Below are 19,965 nucleotides of genomic sequence, written 5' to 3'. Positions count from 1 at the left end.
ACATCCACAGTACAACTGGAGAGATGCCAGGAGGCTCCTCATTTCATAATGCTGGTCCTAGACCACAACATGCACCATTTAAATTGTATTCACGGAGCCGGAAGAGTTTGCCACCTCGTCTTTAAAAAAGCAAAAATTAAAAACACAAAACCTCAAACACTGCCTAACTTTGTCCATTTGATTTTTGAAAAAGGAAAAAGTTTTCTGTAACTCCTGATTTCCTATAACCTTCTTAGGAGCACATGCATCCACTCTCTCCCTGCGTGGAGTGGCTGCAGGGTAGAGGAAGGAAACAAGGGCTGGGAGCCGGGGTTCTCGTAGGGCCACACCTCTACTGAATATTGCTGTGTCTCTCCTAGGCCATCCAGCTGAGCCGAGACGGGCAGTACCTGCTCACAGGAGGGGACAACGGTGTGGTCATGGTCTGGCAGGTGTCTGACCTCAAGCACCTCTTTGCCTATCCAGGCTGCGATGCTGGAATCCGGGCCATGGCCCTGTCTTACGACCAGAGGTAACACTGAAATCACGGTCTACTGATGGGGAGAGTGAAAACTGGAGGGAATTTATTTAAATGGGCTGATGGATAGACTGGGTTGCGGGGATCACCTGGGCAATCAAAAAAGCCAGTGAGAGGCACCTGGGTGGCTCAGTCGTTAAGCGTCTGCCCTCGGCTCAGGTCATGATCCCGGGGTCCTGGGATCGAGCCCCATGTCCTGCTCCCTGCTCAGCGGGGAGTCTGCTTCTCCCTCTCCCTCTGCTGCTCCACCTGCTTGTGCTCTCTCTCGTTCACTCTCTCTCAATAAATAAATAATCTTAAAAAAAAAAAAAAGCCAGTGAATATTGTTTTTTTTTTTAAAAAGTGTCATTTTTCTTTTTGATGGCATTGCCACTCCTAGACAAAGGCTGAATTCTCCAGCAATAGACAGGATTTAAGTAACAAAAACTGTAATTACATTGCCATAAAGCTTTTTATATTTCTTAGAGTACTTTTTCCTTAAAATAAAAATTTAAGAGCTGTAAACATGTTTAATACAAAATGCCTGTATCTCTGTCCATGAGAATTCTATGGAGAGATTTGCCTTATTTCCTAAAACCTTCCAAGTGGTAAATTTTGGGGAGATAGTCTTCAGTATCTTATTTCTTCTTAACATACAGTCACAGATTTTAGTTCCTAATTTTTTTTTTAAATATTTTATTTGACAGAGACAGACCGAGAGAGGGAACAAAAGCAGGGGGAGCGGGAGAGGGAGAAGCAGGCTTCCCGCGGAGCAGGGAGCCTGATGGCGGGGCTCGACCCCAGGACCCTGGGATCGTGACCTGAGCCGAAGGCAGACGCGCTTAACGACTGAGCCACCCAGGCGCCCCTAGTTCCTAACTTTTTTATTGTGTTAACATATACATAAAATTTACCATCACTTTTTTGGTGTACATTTCAGTGGCATTATGTACATTCACACTGTTGTACAACTATCACCACTGCCCATCTTTTTTTCTTTTCGTAAGTTTTCATCATCCCAAAGAGAAGTTCTGTACCCATTAAACACTAACTTACCATTTTCCCTCCCAGAGCTCCATCCAGCTCACTTCAATTCCAGTGTCTGTCTCTATGAATTTGCTTCTTTTAGATATTTCATGTAAGTGGAAGCATAAAATATTTGTCCTGTTGTAGCATGTGTCAAGCTCATTCCTTTTTAAGGCTGAATAGTACATGCCACTTTGTATAGCTACTCATCTGTTGACATTTTGGTTGTTTTCACCTTTTGGCTATTGTGAATAAGGTTGCCATGAACGTTCATTCACGTACAAATATCTGTTCAGATTCCTGTTTTCTTTTGAGGTAGACAACCAGGAGTGGAATGCTTGGTTTGGTGTAGTGATTGATGTAGTTTTGGTATAGTGTGTGTGTGATTTGTTGTTGTTTTTTTTTTTAAGATTTTTATTTATTTATTTGACAGAGAGAGCACAAGTAGGCAGAGTGGCAGGCAGAGGGAGAGGGAGAAGCAGTAATGGTAATTCTTTACCTTTTTGAGGAACTGCCAAACTGTTCTCCACAGTGCCTGCACCGTTTTACATTCCCACCAGCAGAGCATAAGGCCTGCAATTTCTCCACATCTTCACCAACACCTGTTATGTCCTGGTTGTGCTTTATTTTTGTTTTTTAATAATACCCATCCTAATGGGTGTGAAATGGTCTCTTACTGTGGTTTTGATTTGCATTTCCCTAATGACTGGTGGTGTTGACTTTGCACTCTTAATAGTGTTCTCTGATGTGCGGAAGTTTTTAATTTTGATGAAGTCTTTTACCGTTGTTGTAAATGCTTCCAGCGTATCCAAGAAATCATTGCAAAATCCAATGTCATAAAGCTTTTCCCCTATGAGTTTTATAGTTGTAACGCTTATGTTTATTTAGTTTTTGATCCATTTTGAATTCATGCCTGTATATGATAGTAGATAAGGGTCCAGTTTCATTCTTTTGCATGTGGATATTGGTTTTCCCAACACTATTTGTTGAAAAGACTGTCCTTTCCCCACTGAATGGTCTTGACACTTATCAAAAATCATTTGACCATATGTGTGAGTTTATTTCTGGGTTCTCTATTCTGTTGATCCATATGCCAGTACCAAACTGTTTTGATTACTATAGCTTTGTGGAAAGTTTTGAAATCATGAAGTACAAGACATCTGATTTTGGTTTTTTTTTTTCCAAGATTGTTTTTGGCTATTTGGGGTTCCTTGAGAATGCATTATGAATTTTACGATGGGTTTTTTCTATTTTTGCAAAAAAAGGGGGGATTTTGATAGGGATTGGGTTGAATCTGTTGATTACTTTGGCTAGTATTGTCATTTTAACAATATTAAATCTTCCAGTCTGTGAACACAGATGTCTTTCCATTTATTTGCTTTTTTTAATCTCTTTCAGCAACATTTTATAGTTTGCAATATACAAGTCTTTGGCCTCCTTGGTTAAATTTATTCTTGAGTATTTTATTCATTTTGTTGCTATTGTAAATGGAATTCTTCTTAATTTCCTTTTCAGATTTTTTTCATTGCACATGTACATAAATGCAACTTACTTTTGTGTGGATTTTATATCGTGTAACTTTGTTGAATTCATTAACAGGTTTTTTTGTGGAATCCTTAGGATTTCCTATATATAAGGTCATGTCAGTCTGTAATAGAAATTAATTTTACTTCAAACTTTCCAATTTGGACGTTTTTTGTCTTGCCTAATTGCTCTGGCTAGGACTCACAGTACCATGTTGAACTGGTAAAAGTGTTTATTTTTGTCTTGTTTCTGATAATAGAAGAAAAGCTTTTAGTCTTTTACCATTGCGTATGATATTAGCTGTGGGCTTTTCAAAAATTCCTTTTATCATGTTTATGTACTTTCTTTCTATTCCTAGTTTGAGTACTATCATAAAAGCATGTTGAATTTTGTGAAATGCCTCTTGTTCATCAATTGAGGTGATTATGTAGGTTTTTGTTAGTTCTGCTAATGTGGTAGATTACGTTGATTTTTGTATGTTGAACCATTCTTGCATTCCAAGAATAAACCCATCTTGGGTCATGGTGTATAATCCTTTAATATACGGTTGAATTGGGTTTGCTAGTATTTGTTGAAGATTTTTATAGCAATATTCATAAGGGATATTGGTCTGTAATTTTTGTTTCCTGTAGTGTGTGTCTCTGACTTTGGTGTCAGGGTAATGCTGGCCTCACTGAATGACTTAGGAAGTATTCTGTCCTCTTTAGTTTTTTAGAAGAATAAGAGTTGGTGTTAATCCTTCTTTAAAAATGTTTGATAGAATTCACCACTGAAGCCATCTAGTCCAGGGCTTTTCTTTATTGGGAGGCTTTTGATTATTGATTCAGTCTCCTTAGTAGTTATAAGTTTATTCATATTTTCTATTTTTTCATGATTTAGTTTTGGTATAGTGTGTGTTTTTAAGAATTTTTCCATTTCAGGGGCGCGTGGCTGGCTCAGTGAGTGGAGTGTGCAACTCTTAATCTCAGGGTTGTGAGTTCAGGCCCCATGTTGGGTGTAGAGATTACTTAAAATCTATCTATTTATTTTTAAAGATTTTATTTGAGAGAGAGCATGAGCAGGGGTGGGGGGCAGAGGGAGAGGGAGAAGCAGACTTCCCTCCCCAGTGAGCAGGGAGCCCGACATGGGGCTTGATCCCAGAACTCTGGGATCATGACCTGAGCCAAAAGCAGACGCTTAACCCACTGAGCCACCCAGGTGCCCCTAAAGTCTTAAAAAAAAAAAATTCCATTTGATCTAATTGTTGGCATACAATTGTTCCTAGTATTCTTATAATCCTTTTTTATTTCTGTAAAATTGGTAGTAACATCTCTATGATTTTAGTAGTTTGAGTCCTCTCTTTTTTCTTAGTCAATCTAGCTAAAAGTTTGTCAATTTAATCTTTTCAAAGAACCAGCTCTTGGTTCTCTTGATTTTTCTCCCATTTTTTCTATCCTCTGTTTTATTTATCTCCACTCTCTAACCTTCATTATTTCCTTCCTCCTATGTTAGCTTTGAGTTTAGTTTGCTCTTTTTCTAGTTCAGGGTGTAGAATTAGGTTACTGATTGAGATCTTTCTTTTTTAATGTATGTATTTACAGTTATAAATTCCCCTCAGCATTGCATTAAGTTTGGTTTATTGTGTTTTCATTTGTCTCCGTGATTTTCTAATTTCTGTTCAGATTTGATTCATTGCTTGCTTAATTTCTATTTGTGAATTTTCCAGTTTTCCGTTATTGATTTCTTGTTCTATCGTGATCAGAAGAGATACTTTGTATGATTTTTAAATTTGTTAAGACTAGTTTTGTGGCCTAACATGGTTTATTCTGGAGAATACTCCATGCTCACTTAAGAAAAATGTCTGTTGGGGCGCCTGGGTGGCTCAGTCGTTAAGCGTCTGCCTTCGGCTCAGGTCATGATCCCAGGGTCTTGGGATCAAGCCCCGCATCAGGCTCCCTGCTCGGCGGGAAGCCTGCTTCTCCCTCTCCCACTCCCCCTGCTTGTGTTCCCTCTCTGGCTGTCTTTCTCTCTGTCAAATAAATAAAACCTTTAAAAAAAAAAAAAAAAAAAGTATGTAAGAAAAATGTCTGTTCTGCTGTTTTTGGGTGAGTGTTCAATATATGTGTTAGATCTACTTGTTTTGTTTTTTAATTAGATCTTTTTTTATTTTATTTTATTTTTTTAAAGATTTTATTTATTTAGATCTTTTTTTAAAAAAACATTTATTTGAGAGAGAAAGTGGGAAAGAGCACGAGGCAGGGGGAGAGGCAGACTCCCTGCTGAGCAAGGAGCCTGATACAGGGCTCGATCCAGAAACCCTGGCATGATGACCTGAGCCAAAAGCAGACGCTTAACCGACTGAGCCACCCAGGTGTCCCTAATTAGATCTTATTTTAAAGTGATCTCTATACCCAACATGGGGTTCAAACTCACAACCCCGAGACCAAGAGTTGCATGCTCTACTGACTGAGCCAGTCAGGCACCCCAGTCCACTTGGTTTTTAGTATTCTTTAGATCCTCTATTTCCTTCTGGTTGTTCTACCATTATTGAAAGTGGGGTACTGAAGTCTGCAACTATTATTGTAGAACTGTTTATTTTTCCCTTCCATTCTGTCACAGTTTGGGCTCCATATATCTTGGGGGCTCTGATGTTTGGTACATTTGTTTGTACAGACAGACTTCATCTTATTGTGCTTTGCGGATAGTTTTTACAAATTGAATTTTTGTGGCAACCCTGCATTGAGCAGGTCTGCCATTTTTCCAACAGCATTTGCTCGTGTGTCTGTCACATTTTGATAATTCTCACAATATTTCAAACTTTTTCATTCTATTTGTTATGGCGATCTGTGATTACAGATGTGATTACATCTTGCAGAAAGCTCAGATGATGGTTAGCAGTTTTTAGCAATCAAGTATTTTTTAATTAAGGTATGTACATTTTTTAGACATGCTATTGCACACTTAATAGACTATAGTGCAAATGTAAACATAACTTTTACATGCACTGGGAAACCAAAAATTCATTTGACTCACTTTGTTGCAGTGGTCTAGAACCAACACCGTATCTCCAAGATATGCCTGTAATTGCTATATCTTCTTGATAAATTGACCTTTTAATAATTGATAGTGTCCTTCTTTGTCTCATAACAGATGATGACTTAAAGCCTACTTTGTCTGATATTAGTATAGCCACTCCAGCTCTCTCATTACTATTTGCATGGAATGTCTTCTTCTGTCCTGTCACTTCCGACCTGTGTCTTTAGATCTAAAGCAACTCTCTTGTAGACAACATATAGTTTGATCATGTTTTTATCCACTGTGCCAGTGTCTCGATTGGAGAGTTCAGTGCCTTTACAGTTAATCACCAATAAGACTTACTTTTGCCATTTTACTATTTTGTTTTCTATGTGTCTTAGAGCTTTTTTTGTCCCTCATTTCCTCATTACTGCCTTCTTTTGTGTTTGTTTGATTTTTTTGGTAGTGGCACATTTTAGTTCCTAATTTTGATATGAGGTAGTAGGAAGGATATTGAAAATGACTTCTAAGGACTGGCCCTACCAGACCATTCAGAGGAAGGTCTAAGATAATAAGCTCCTCTAAATTGTTCGTCCCACTGCTCTGCGGGTTTTCCCTGCGCCACCTTCTCAGGGACGGGGGGGGCACGCAGCCGCAGCTCCTGTCCATAGTGATCATTTCAGTGAGTTCACAGTCTTAGGAGGACTAGGCCCCCGCCCAGATCTTCTGCAGAGCAGAGCTCGGCCCAAATGTCGGTCAACTCTCTGCCAGAGAGATCTCGGACACCGAATTGTGTGCAGCTTCCTCCACCAGCAAGTACTTGATAGCTCGCCTAAAAGATAGATAGGGGGCAGGCACAGCTGGGGGGAGAGACACCGCGGTGTGGTGCTGGCATCACACGGTGACACGCAGGAGCTACACTGGGAGTGCAGGGTAACGGGCAGAGCTGTGCCTCTGAAGCTAACGTATCCTCGGTGTCGGCTTCAAGTTTGTATCTATAAAAATAAAAGCTAGGGCTCACCAGTCCAGCACCCTCCCCCCCCCGAAATGATCAAGCCTAGCCGGTGTTAGTGACTCACCCTGCACATTACTGGCTGCACGTTCAGTAAAAAGGCAGGCTGTGCTGTGGCTCTTCGTGGAGTTTCGGAGGTGGCATGCTGAGCTCCCTCAGTGTTGTGCCCCCCTCAGCAAGCAGCAGACGTGCCGTAGGCTCGCCAATTGTTAGGTTCGACTGCCATCTTCTAGATTTACCTTGGAGATTTGGGGAAGGCAGTGCTTTCTTTCTTTAGGAACAGAACCCTAGGAAACAAAGTGGTTTGTAAACCCCTCCTTCTCTCTCTGCCTCTCCCAGGTGCATCATTTCTGGCATGGCCTCGGGAAGCATTGTTCTGTTTTACAACAACTTTAACCGGTGGCAACACGAATCCCAAACCCGCTACTGACCGGGACAGCTGCGCGTCCGCCGGGCCCCCAGTCCCGGCGGCGGGTAATCGGGAGCATCTCACTTAGAAATAGCTATTACATCTGAATGTAACTCAGATTTGCTCTAAGAAGCAAAATATTTTTTAAAGTTAATTGCTATTTTTGTAGACTTTGCTTGACTTTTTGGGGGGAATAGCAAAGCAGAAAATTGGCTGCTGGGTTCTGTAGTTTAAAAAATCTATATTTTTAGTCATAATGAGAAGTCTATTTTCACCAATTATGGAAACATACAGTGGAGCAAGTAAACCCACTTATTCTAGCTATATTATGAAAAACCACTTCCCTTTATCTGTAATCTTGAGAAATACATGATCTTAACAATGAGGAAATGGGTTATAATACTGGGATAGGGAATTTTATGCTGTACTTTGGGTCCTGTATTTTTCCAAGCAATCGTGCTTCTTCAGCACTGAAATTTCTGGGATTTAAGTAGTAATGTTTAAATTATGGTAAATGTAATTTAAAACATCTCAATGAATTATTTCGATCAATATTATTGTTCAAGCATGCTTTAGACCTAGAAAATTATGGTTTGGGGGAGGTTCTTATTTTATTGTGTGGTTAACATAAAGGATCTAATGTTATAGCAAGTGTGAAGTATTTACAGTGTTTTATTTACAATGTTTTCCTGATAGGTTGTCTTCATAGCACACCAAAATGAAATGATGGAAAGGCTCGTGGGCTCACAACCTTTGTTTTTCTCTTAAAGTAAAGTAAATGCAAGTACCAAAGCTCACCCCTGAGGTTTGACTGTGCCCGGGCACTGAGGCAGAGCCAGCAGCCGGGCTTCCCTCCCCTCCCCCGGTCTGAGAACAGAGGCAACACCCATCTGACCTTCTCTTTGTTATTAAATATCTTCACCTTCCTTTGAGTAGCAATTTGTACTAAGAAACATGTTATTTTGGTGTTGTATAATTCTACTTTTCTAGTAGATTGCTGTGTGGAAATCTGTGAAAAATATTTGAGAAAAGGTCTGTATTGCATAAATAAATTCTTTGTAAGTTGTGAACTTCGAGTTGCAACCAGCATTCCATCTCTGTTTCTCTTGCAACTTTTACCTAAAAGGGTCCCCTCCTATTTTCCAACATTCAGCTCTTCTCTAAAAGCAAAGATTTGGAATGGAACAACTCAGTTTGACAGAAAAATAAAATGGTGTTTGTAATTGAATTTTTCAAAATATCTTTCTTTTCACTTCTAATTTAAAACATCAATGAAACAATTCTTTGCAAAGAAAATGTCAAACTCTGGTTTAGTCCCAGATTTTGAACAATAACCAACAAGAGACTCTCTTGAAAACAGGAACATGGGCCTTCTTTGGCCAGACAGCTCCCTCTTACCAACACTTACTCTGATGAGAGCACTAGACCTATAGCTAAGATCCACCACTGTTTTATAAACCATTAAGAAAGAAAAAATAGTCAAATGTGAGAATATACATTTTAGATAAAAGAAAAACCCAAGTGACTGGTAAATTAATTAAACATCCTCACTGTTGTTACCCTCTGATATTGTACTTCGGAAACTTTAGGGAAAATGGTAGAAGAAAATTTGGAATACCTACATCCTATGCCAAGCATTTGATACTTTCAACTACCCCATTTCTACAGGCTTAAAGTAAAGTGAATAAAGCAGCTTCCTCTTGGAGCCTAAGAAGAAAACTGGTGCCTCCACTGCCTTTATTGGTTTTAAGACTCACAACTATGGAAAATTAACAAAAGCATAAGTAATATATATTACCGACCTATGTATTACTTACGTATTCCTTTACTCATAAAACAAATATAGCTGGTGTCAACACAAGGGCTTCTTAAGGGCAGAATCTGTTTATCATATTTGTTAGGATTTACTCAACATTCACTTATTTTAACCAGTGTTAGCTACTTAAAAAAAAAAAAACCCATTACTTCAAATAAATTTAAACCAATGAGGGGAAAGAAGTCAAAGCTGAGGCAGCTGGGATGAAAGAAGATGAGCTACGCAGACAGGAAGCGTGGCAGCACCCTCAGTAAGTGGCTGTGGTTCAAAGTGTGCTGTGTTCCCTTTACGTACAGTAATTTATGGCTGGTTTTAAAATGCACTGCCTCGAGAAATTCAGATTTTCCTCCCTGATAGTATTGATTCGTACTGAAATGCCACCAATCAAGTCCTTGAGGCTCTGTGATTTAAGCAACAGCACACTGGATCTCTGGGAGAAAGCAGGCAGGCTTAGCGAATACAGGACATGAAAGCTTGACAAGCACAGATACACACTGATGGATGGTTCCCTCTCATATGAGAATCTTCTTCCCAGAGTACACCAAACATCCATAAATAAATATCCTAATACATTAATTCAATAAGAAGGAACGATTTTGCCCCCTGAAACATTTCGTTCTACTGATCAGCCTACAGGACAAGAAGATTCACAGTGACCTGCACGGGAACCCTAAGAAGCTGCATGTAGGATGTGAGGTAGCTTGGAACCTGGGCCTGCCCGTTTCCGTTCAGCTCCAACAGCAGAGCAGAGCCCAAGGGCCAGCGACCGGACGGACACAAACACGAACACACACACACCACACATACACACCTGGGGCCATGTGCCCCCCCGCCCCCCGTGCTGTCAGATGGCCAGTGGGACAGCAAAGCCGGGAAGGGTCAAGTCTGCAGGAGATGGCCAGGAATCCCCGATACAGCCAGTCAGCACTTCCACTTCGCACCCGTTTCAGCAAACAGAACTGAAATTAAAATAACAGACAGAAAGATCTACCGAAACAGGAATTTTAGGGGAGAGATTTTCACTAGGTATCTGATAGGTTTTTCCTGGACAGGATTTCAAGAGCTGCTGGCCATACAAACCATGGGCCTGGTTTGGTCCTTCCTCCTGCACTGTCCTGCTCACCCTCCATCACTGCGAAAGAACACAGCACACCAAGGACACAGATTCCTTCTGCATCCACACAGGACGAAGAATCCTACCCCTGAGCTTGGTGGGGAAGCCCAGCCGGCTCCTGGGGTGCGTTAGAGATCATGGAGTAGCAGCCACCCCCCAGCCTCACGTCATCATGTGACATCACATTAGGCCAAAGCCTGTTCACAAACAAGAAACGAGGAGGACATGACGTGAATCTCACAATCTACATAAACAGTGTGTATCAGCCAATACGCCAGTGCTTCTCCTTGGCTGGTAGTGGGAAAGAAAGAGTTTTCTACTTCAGCGAGGACAGCAACCAGCCTGACTACTCCCCTTTTTCGTAGCATAAGGAAGCTGGGAAGTAAAAACTTCCTACACTGGAAAACAGAAGGAAAACACCATAAAATAGCAAATCAATAACAAAGTACAAAAATATTTGTTAAATTTTCTTTTGCCTCTTCTATTTCCTTTCAGATATGTGGGAAAAACATCTTTTCTATTTTCATATATGAATCAAATCTATACATAGATTTGAAGAGTTGAGTCCATGATGTATCTTTTGGGTCCCCCAAAGTCATAAGATCACTATTTAAAAACCCAAGCCTATTATTAGTGACACTGACACATCACTCCCAAACCTCCCTGCTGAACCAAAAATGAACCAAAAATGCAGATTGCTCAAACCAAGGGACATCACGTTTTTCTAATGAAAGTGAGTGTGGTTTGGCCTTTAGGCAAGCTGTCTTCCAAAGACAGCCAGGCTCTCCAGCAAGGGAAGAAGGCAACGCACAAATGTTCCTATGAATTCTGAGACCTCAGCAGTCACATGCCAGAAACATGAAGTGAATTACTTTCCTGTCTCAAGTTCAGGAATATTTTTCCTCGCCAAAACCAAAGGTGGGGGGGGGGGGGCTAGGCTGGCTGTTATTTCCTCATACCTGGCAGGAAGCAATTGGCTGCTTTGCAGCTTTGAACTTGGACAACTTGAAAGACATTCACCAGACCCGACTTCATCCTCCGCAAGGACAGGCACCCAACCCTCAGCCCACTGGGTTGAAACCATCCTGACCACACTGCCCCAAATGATGGGGGTCTGGGAAAGGGCGGGGCAGAAGCAAAAGGCTGTGTACCAGATACACCCTTTCCTTCCCCTCAGCTGTTCAGTGAGGGCAACGCCTTCCCACAGCTAACTGCCTTTGAGTTCAAGGCTGCAGGCTTCATCATAAGTTGGCCCCCTTCTAATCCACTGGCCAAGACTAAGCTAAGATGCACACAACAGCTTCCTTCTGGAGAAACTACTCTCCTCATCTAACAACCCCCCCCAGGCCCCGCCCCACAGCCCCCATAACCTCTCAGGCCCCAATCCCCAGTTTTCTACCACTTTGTCAGGTGTCTCCACCATCCCATCCCCCCTCTGCCTGTGACACAGACATCCCATCTAAAACATCTCTGACCACCTAGAGGACAGCCTACTTATAAGGAGAGACTCCCTGGGAACCGGGAGGAGCAAATCCCAGCTCCAGTATGTCTGGATGAGCTCCTGATCCTTCTGAGTTTTCTCATTTACGGAATGTGGACATTAATGGCTCAAATGATACAGGATGAAGTACTCTGTAAACTGTAAACTTCTGCGGTGGTTATTCTTCAGCAGCTAAGCATTTCCAAAGACTAGACTGTCACTCCTTCAGAAAGCAGCTAATTCAGTCACTGGGCTGCCCTTTGATTAGAGTCTCAGACTCCGCACGTACATCTGACCCTTTGTGCCTCCTACCTACTAATAACCTCAGACCACCATCCAGAGTAAGTCAAATAAGATGAGTCTACACCTGCTGCTATGGAACAGGTCTTTATACAGCCAAAGACATCTAGCGGATGTGCCTCGTTTCCCCTAGTGCTTACGGTGTCTCCCACTAGTCCTTGGCTGCCCGGGCTTCGAAGCCCCGCACACCCTGGCTGCCTTCCCTCGGGTGAGCGTCGCCTTGTGCGCACCACACACAAGGCCTTCAGAACAGACCTGCCCCGGTGGGAGGGCTCGGCTTCCACGGTGCACAGTCCGCACGTACTTTTCCTGGCGCAGTGTAAGATCACACTAACATCCAAGCAGCTCAGGGGGCACCTCCTGAACGGTGACGATCTCTCCCACGAGCTGGCACACGTCGAGGCCGTGGGGGGCAGGACTGCAGCCTTCACACTCTGATTTCACGCCGTGGGTCTGGATCAGGGTTTTAACCTGCTGAGTCATTTTAAATCAGCCCATCCCATGTAAAGCCGAGATCAGCATTCTTCCTACATCGTCATTCACATCATATGCACAACAAAACAGAAAAAGAAGAGGAACAAAGACCAAGAGCCGTGGCTTTTGTTCAGAGCTGCAGTGGCCGGCGTGGCTGGCACAGCCATGTGGGCTCCGAGCACTCAGGACGTGCCTGTCCCAAACCGAGATGTGCTGTAAATGTCAACACACCCTCGATCTCAAGGATTAAAAAAAGTATGTCCAAGATTTTGTTTACATTGGTTGCATGTTCAAATAATACTGTAGAGACATTGAGTTAAATCAAATATACTGCAAAATTAATTTCACCCATTCCTTTTTAATGTGGCCCCAGAAAATGTCAGCTTCGGCGGCTGACACTGCGTTTCCGGGGGCTGCATGCTGCTCTAGAACCTCAACACCGTTGGTTGGCACCCTTTCTCTTTCCATACGGTCTGTGCTGAACTGTCCTCACTCTTTTCAAATTCACATTTCACAGTCATATCCATGAAAATATTCGGGGGGCAGTTTTGCCAAATGTTTTCAATCCATATATTCCACGTATTTCCATATCACGGCAAGCTTTTTGAAAAAAGAGAGACACCCGCCCTGACTCGTGGCCCAGGCGCTGAGCCTGGCAAGCACCCCACGATGGTTTCAGCAAGCCGCCACTCCCCTTTTTCTGCCCCTTCAAAGACCAGTTTCTGTAGACGCAGATCCCCTGCTGGAGTAAGGGAATGAACGACCAACAAGGACATGCCACTCTCAGCGTGCAGGGGCGGAGGAACCTAGCAATTACATACCTGTATTTAATCTGGATTCTGAGAACAGAAGAGAGCTCAATGAATGTTTTCTAAACACGTGGGCAAATGAACAACTTGCCTGTGGAGTCAGAGCCTTTACTAAGGATCGTTACTTAGATGACCACTCACATCCAGGCCTTGATTTGCCCCCCCGCCCAAGGGGACAGGGTACCTCCAAAGAGCACCGCTTTGGAGATGGAAGAACCTAAAGCGGCATGGTGACTGACTCCTGCCAGTCCTGTGACTTGGGTTGTGCCGCCAACTGCCTGGTTTGCTCCTTTACCAGCACACATCACTCGAGGTGTCTGTGAGATTAAGAGAGTCCCAGAAGGACTGCTAGGCCGTGCTGCCACACCTGCTCATGCCACGTCCCGTCTGCAGGCCATCCTCCCCCACCAAGTCCCAGGCCACGTGAGGGGGGCACAGAGGGCAGGAGCGCGTGCTGGACACAAGATGCTCCTTCGTCTTATCAGCCGTGACCGGCGCTGCCCTGGCAGTTACGTGCTTAAATTGTCAGCAAATGCCTTTGGACCTCAGTCCCAAGGAGGGGCTCAGGTTTCAGACTCTGATCACTGCCAGAGGCCATGCTCCATCCCTACTTCCGTGTTCTCCTCTTTCCTTTACATGAGCTCTTCCTGCGCCAGTAACAAAAATATTTCCATTGGAAGCCGTGAAAAGGCTTGCTCTTTAACTCCTCAGTGAGGACAGAGACATGCAGAAGGGTCTAGACCTGTACATCACAGCTTTTTGGAAACTGCCCTCCTCCTGAGGCCTGTACCTGCTGCAGCTGTGGGCCCGGGAAGCCCATCTGCGTTTTGTAACGGGCCTCCGGAATCGAACCGTGAGCCAGCACCGGCCCGGGGAGAAATGACCGCGTGGCCGGGGCCAGGCAGATGGCCTCACTCCTTCAGCAGGGTGAATGAAGGGATCCAGAGCTGAAGTAGATGGTCTCGAGGCCTGCCGTCGGACAGCCTTGGGAAGCTGGGCACAGAAGCAGCACCAGGCTACACCAGCGCTGCCGGCGAGCAGGCGTGAGGAGAGAACACACACCGGGAGCCGAGATGCACCCAGCAGACAGGAGACGGCCCAGCCTCTGAGTCAGAGACAGTGACAGACAGGAGGCAGGGGAATGGCTGCCCTGACTCCCCATTTTCTATAAAGCCTGGCTCCCCAGGATTCCTCTGCTGTACGCTAATAACTCCTCTTTATTCCTGAGCTTTCGTTGTGGGTTTCTACACCTGTTACCAAATACACTTGGACCAAGATGCATTTGCATGTGCGCTTCCCAAGCATCGCTCTCTCTTCCCCCTCCTCACCCAAAACTTCATAAAAAGACACGGATACACCTGCCACACTGGGGCAAGGAGGTGTGCTTCGATCACACAAACCCCGCAAAACACCACCACACAATCCTTTGCCCACCCCCATCGCTTTTTTCTCAAGAAGGGTTTATTGCAGGTCAGGTACACTTGTAAGAGGCAAAAGTCTAACAATGAGAATGAACTACAGGGCCCACCAGTTTCGAAGATGAGCGGGTAAAACAAATCTACCGACTATGTACAACTATTAAAAAGGGCAGGGTAGTGGGGGGAAAAAGGAAAAACTGCCAGCAGCCTTCCAGAAGGTTAATGACAGAGGAAGTTTGCGGAGCACCTTCCCACCCCAGTCCTGACTGTGCTTCGGCCCATGTCTCCTCGGGTGTTTCTGGCCAGCTCCAGACGGCAAGCAGATGATGAAAGAGACTCTGGTGGCTGCTCAGATGCCTAGTTTATCCCGCTCTGCTGGAAGCCGGCCTGCTGAGGAGAAGCCGCCGTGGCCGTGGCCGGGGTGATGCTGCATGCGCCAAGCCTTTCATGAAAAAGCCCAAAGGACGACTTCATTAGCATTTCCTAATACACACGTGGGAAGAGTTGGAGTGGGGGTGGGGGGGGAACACACAATGTCTAGGGAGCCAAGTGACATTCCCCTGGGGTCTGTGTACAAATAAATATCCAGTGTCGTCTTAGGTAAGCCCAGCACCCCAAGCTATATGGTGGGCTGCTTCCTCAGGCACCCGAAAGCACTTCTCAAAGTCTGGAATTAGTGTCCGATGACCAGACTGTCCTCTTGGGTGCTCACGTCTCCCATCAGAAAGCCAGTCCTCCAAACCCCAACAGCAGAGGAAGGTTCTGCGCCACCTCTCACAGGACACCCACAAAGGGACAAATGCAGTTCTAAGTTCTTCGTAAGAAAAAAGGAATACCCCGAGTTTACTTAAATAGGGGAGAGATCTTGAGTCATCCAAAGTGTTTCTATAAAAATGCATTAAATCCCAGATAAAAGTTGCACATTCTCCTGGTGACACTGTAAAATGTCCACTGAACCGAAGACAAATAATTTAAAACGAGCCACTCTGAGTATCTGTCACCAAGGCTAACACTGCATAGGACCCTCCAGGAACCAGAGTACGAAAGGGCAGAGCCCAGAGTACGAAAAGAAGCAAACCCCTGGCCCAGAGCTCCCGGCTCCTGGCGGCCCTCGCAGGTGCCAGCAAGCTTCCCGACGGCAGGCAGCAGAGAAAGGCTCTTCAGTGAGGGGACTGCGCGGCAGGCCCGGGCAGAAGAGGGGCTTCCCAGCGGCGCGGCGGGCTCCAGCCCGTTGGCCCGGGGCTCAGTCACGGTGGCGGCGCCAGGTCCCTGCCCGCTCGCAGCCGGGGGCAGCGGGGGGACAAGGGCATGTGGGCGATTCCGGAGGGGCGGGGGCCGGGGCTGCCGGCGCGGACACGGGGGGGTCCTCGGCTGAGGGAGGGACTGGAGAGGTCAGCTCCATCCCAGGTCGGCTGCTGTCCTGACAGTGCTTGCTGCAGAAGATCTGCCCCTCCTTATCTAGAGCCGTGTTCTGAGGAGAAAGCAGTGGAGACAGCACATTAGCCCTGCCTGGGCTTGGGTCAGAGCTACCACGACAGGAGCGCACGAGAGCATGCACAGGACTCGGAAACAGAAGAGGAGAAATAACATCGAGCTTCTCTTCCAATAGAAGCCCGAGAGAAGAGCAATGGCTGAGGACACCCCTCCCTGGGCAGTCCGCCACGCTTGGCCTCGGCTTGGCCTCGGCTCCTTGCTCAGTGTCAGGCGGCCCTGGATGGCAGCCTCAGGCGATCCTTGTCTGGCTCTGAGCTGGCCTGAGTTCTGAGTGCTTCTTCCCATGCCCAGATCTTGAGCCCAGAAGAATCCTGGGATAATAAGCAAGCCCTAGGAGAATGCTAAGGCTCTGACAGTTAGCTTTTCTAAGGCAAAGTCTTCCTCACAGGTTGAAAAGTGACTCGCGTGTCATTTAAGTAATCCCCTTACAACCCAAGTGGCTGCATCATCTATAAAAGGCCACAATCTGATGGTGCACCATTACCCATTTTTAGATCCTCCATGATCACCTGACCTGCTCTTCTTCTCTTCCCCGGGCAGTTTTATCTTGTTAACACCCCCAAGTTTGTTTGGTCTTGTTTTTTAAAAGTGAGCTCCATGCCCAACATGGGGCTTGAACTCACAACTCTGAGATCAAGAGTCACATGCTCCACGGCTGAGCCAGCCAGGCGCCCCATGCCCAAAGTTTCTAATCAGCTCAACTCCTCAAGGAGTACAGAAACGGCCACAAACATGAAGAAATCGCCTTGCTTTTCTGACCTCAGACTGGGAGGTGAGACTTGGTCTTCCTTTGCCTCAGTTTGAACCTTTCTTGCTTCTCCAGTGAAGCCCTGCCTGCTGTCATCTTACTGGGTTTCCAAAGGTGCTTTCAGGTCTCAGGCACCTTGAGCTAAAAGGGCACAATGATCAGGAGGTGTTTGTCATCTAACATCTAACTACCCTGGGGGGAAAGGGAATACTCCACAAGGTCTGGAGGAGACAGGCACAAACAACAGGGCCTTCTACGACGGGCTTGCGTGGCTGCCTTCAGGGCACTCGGTGTCAGCTGTGAAGCAGGCCTTCTCCACAGCCCCTTCCGAGCTCAAGCTGAACAGTCAGTACTTTCCAAGGACAATTTCAATTACCTGGAGGGTAGGTCACTGTGGAAAAGCCAAATCAGAAACTTAGCATTGCTCTTTAACAAGCTTTCAAGCTCCTCGTAGGAGAGGAGGCCGTGGCTGCACCTCAGGAAGACACTGAACATGGAGAGAGGCAGCATTCACTTTCTTCCCTACCACAAACTCCCTCCTGGGTCGAAGAAAACAACACCTCCCCAGTTATTTCTCCTTTTCTCTTCCTGTCAAGAGACCATGTGTGTGTGCAGCAGAACAAAGCATTGCAGTGCAGTTAGTACATACCATTGCCTTGGACCTAGTCAGAGGGAAGATGCAGGCGACGGGAAAGGCAGGAGGGAGGAGAGAAGCGGGGACAGAAACTAGACTTACTTCAAACAAGAAGCAACACGATTGAGACAGTTTTGTCTATCTTTAATTAGGCCCAAACCATTCCCAAATCTCCCCCTGAAAGAAACATCATCCCCCTAAGTGGGGGGAGCACTCCATGTGAATTCATCCTTTCTCAAGTTGGCTACCAGCTGCGGCCTGAGCGAGGTTTCTTAGAATTCCCTTTTCTGCCACAAGATGGCCTCGCCTCGTCCTGTCCCCGAGGCTGGGATGAGCCCCCTGGGATAAACCAGGAGCCTGCCCTGCAAAGGCACTGTCCTGTAAGTATACTGAGGACAAGTCGAAGAAAATGCACGTGCTATTCAAAACCACAGGCCTGTCTTAAGCCAAAACCTCATCCAATAGAAATCTCTTCTCAAAGGCTCCACACCTGTCTTACTGATAAAAAGGCATCTTTGGAAATGTAGTCTGAGAAAGAGAACAAAAGCCTTTGCAGAGGTACTTGTCCAATGCTGTTGTTCACAAAAAGGTGCTTTTTCACCAAGTGAAAAATAGCACTGAGCGGGAGAACTATCAGGGTCTTCCTCCTAGGCACTCGCCAGCTATGGATCTGGGACGGCAGGCAACGTGGCAAGCGGTAAAGTTTTAAAGTTTCCCAAGGGCAGGTTTTGGTGGCTGGAAAGGCTATCAGTAAGTAGGTGCAGGAGACCCGCACCGGTAAGAAGCTAAGAGCTGGACGCTGGTGCCAGAAGTCGGAGAGAAGCATGCAGATTTAAGAGGGGCTGCGAATTAGAAGTTGCTCTGATTAAGCACAGCATGTTGAATACCAGAATTCTGCTTCAGGATTCCCCATAGTCTCAACTGGGTAAAGAGTGAAACTGAAGTGTCTCTCAAACTGTCAAATCAAACTGTCAAATAAAATGCAGACAATAGCATCAACTTTACTTTTTCCCCCCGCTGTTACTTACATTCCTATCCTATCATTCCTCACAGGCGCCTCAGGCACGGAGGGGCGCTAAGGCAGAGGGAAGCCTAGGAGTGAGGGCACAGTCCAGTTCTGACTGGAAGTTCCACAGCAGTTACCTGAGGATTCGACCCTACAACACGGATACCCTACTTCCACGACTGTTCGTATCTGCAGGAAACCAGGTCAGCCTCACCTACTCTCGTTATGAGAACGTATGAATACCAGGGAGAGTCCTTTGTGGTTCATTATTTTTAATATAAAACACATTTAAAACTGTTCCCAAGGGCAGGACACACAGACACAGAGTAGTGGTGAAGAGGATGAGGATGACAACACGGAAGCATCGCAAGCCGCCCCCACACAACCATGCCCCAGGCCAGGTCCTCACTTGGGTGAGGATTAGCATGACATCCCCATGGGGGCCTTCTTGCCACTGCTTTTGGGAACGAGCCCAAAATTCACAGGCCAGCTTTTTGGCCATTGAGAATTGGTACCTCCAGAGACAAGCTTTACTGATTTCTCCTGTAGGTACTGAATGTGATAATGCCACTCAGCAGTTCCTCAGAGCTAACAACCTGCAGAGTTGTGTAGGGAACATGAGGTTAGATGGGACCCTGCCAACATGCTCAAAATGACAACTGAACATACATGTCAACACGCAGCTTGAATAGTCACCACTGGAATTACAAATATAATAAAGGGTTGTTTGTTCATACAACCAGTTAAAGCTCAGGGGTTTGAAATGTGACTATTGATCTCCTTCATCAGCAAGTAGAAAAATATCATTTGTAAACCCTAAGATATAGGTTCTGAGAGGCTCTAAATATCATGATCCAGAACGAAGCCTGTATTGGGCCTTAAGGGAAAGGGCTGGATCATTCCAGAGCCTTGGTGGGCCAGAGGCCTTGGACTATGACTCCTGTGTGGGCCCCGAGCCCATAGATGACCCAGGCAATGGTGGTAAAACTCTCCTAAGCCCGGGCACAGTCCTGTAAAGGTCCTTCCTCTAGGAGACTATGAAGCTTAATTAACATTCTAAAAAACAGTCTTCTTAAGGGTTTTCATTACGTGTCAAGGGTACCAATTTTTAATGTTTCATTTCTTTCTAAATTTCACAGAAGCTGCCTTGCAGTGGCATGCGGCCAGGCTGTAACTGGCCATCCATCCCACCCATCAGTGCTCGCTCTCAC

At 45.4% G+C, this 19,965-nt stretch overlaps 2 protein-coding genes across 14 annotated transcripts in view; one reads left to right on the top strand and one right to left on the bottom strand.

Annotated features, from left to right (window-relative positions):
• Positions 1 to 8,689, top strand: part of LRBA (LPS responsive beige-like anchor protein) — a 758,742-nt gene extending 750,053 nt beyond the window's left edge. For all 6 annotated transcript variants that reach the window (XM_032412965.1, XM_032412964.1, XM_032412967.1 and 3 more), the window contains 2 exons: positions 360 to 511; positions 7,392 to 8,689. In XM_032412965.1, the coding sequence (XP_032268856.1) occupies positions 360 to 511; positions 7,392 to 7,482 (243 nt within the window). In that variant the 3' untranslated portion in view covers positions 7,483 to 8,689. The remainder of the gene's footprint in view (positions 1 to 359; positions 512 to 7,391) is intronic.
• A 6,208-nt stretch (positions 8,690 to 14,897) lies between these two features.
• Positions 14,898 to 19,965, bottom strand: part of DCLK2 (doublecortin like kinase 2) — a 145,976-nt gene continuing 140,908 nt past the window's right edge. For 5 of the 8 annotated variants that reach the window (XM_032412973.1, XM_032412974.1, XM_032412975.1 and 2 more), the window contains one exon: positions 14,898 to 16,343. In XM_032412973.1, coding sequence (XP_032268864.1) covers positions 16,116 to 16,343 — 228 coding nt within the window. In that variant the 3' untranslated portion in view covers positions 14,898 to 16,115. The other 3 variants (XM_032412979.1, XM_032412978.1, XM_032412977.1) reach the window with 3 other exon arrangements.

The sequence above is a fragment of the Phoca vitulina genome, unplaced genomic scaffold (assembly GCF_004348235.1).
Source record: "Phoca vitulina isolate PV1807 unplaced genomic scaffold, GSC_HSeal_1.0 scaffold14, whole genome shotgun sequence".
Classification (NCBI taxonomy): Eukaryota; Metazoa; Chordata; class Mammalia; order Carnivora; family Phocidae; genus Phoca; species Phoca vitulina.
The sequence above is the reverse complement of the archived record's forward strand: the minus strand, read 5'-3'. Positions and strand labels throughout refer to the sequence as shown.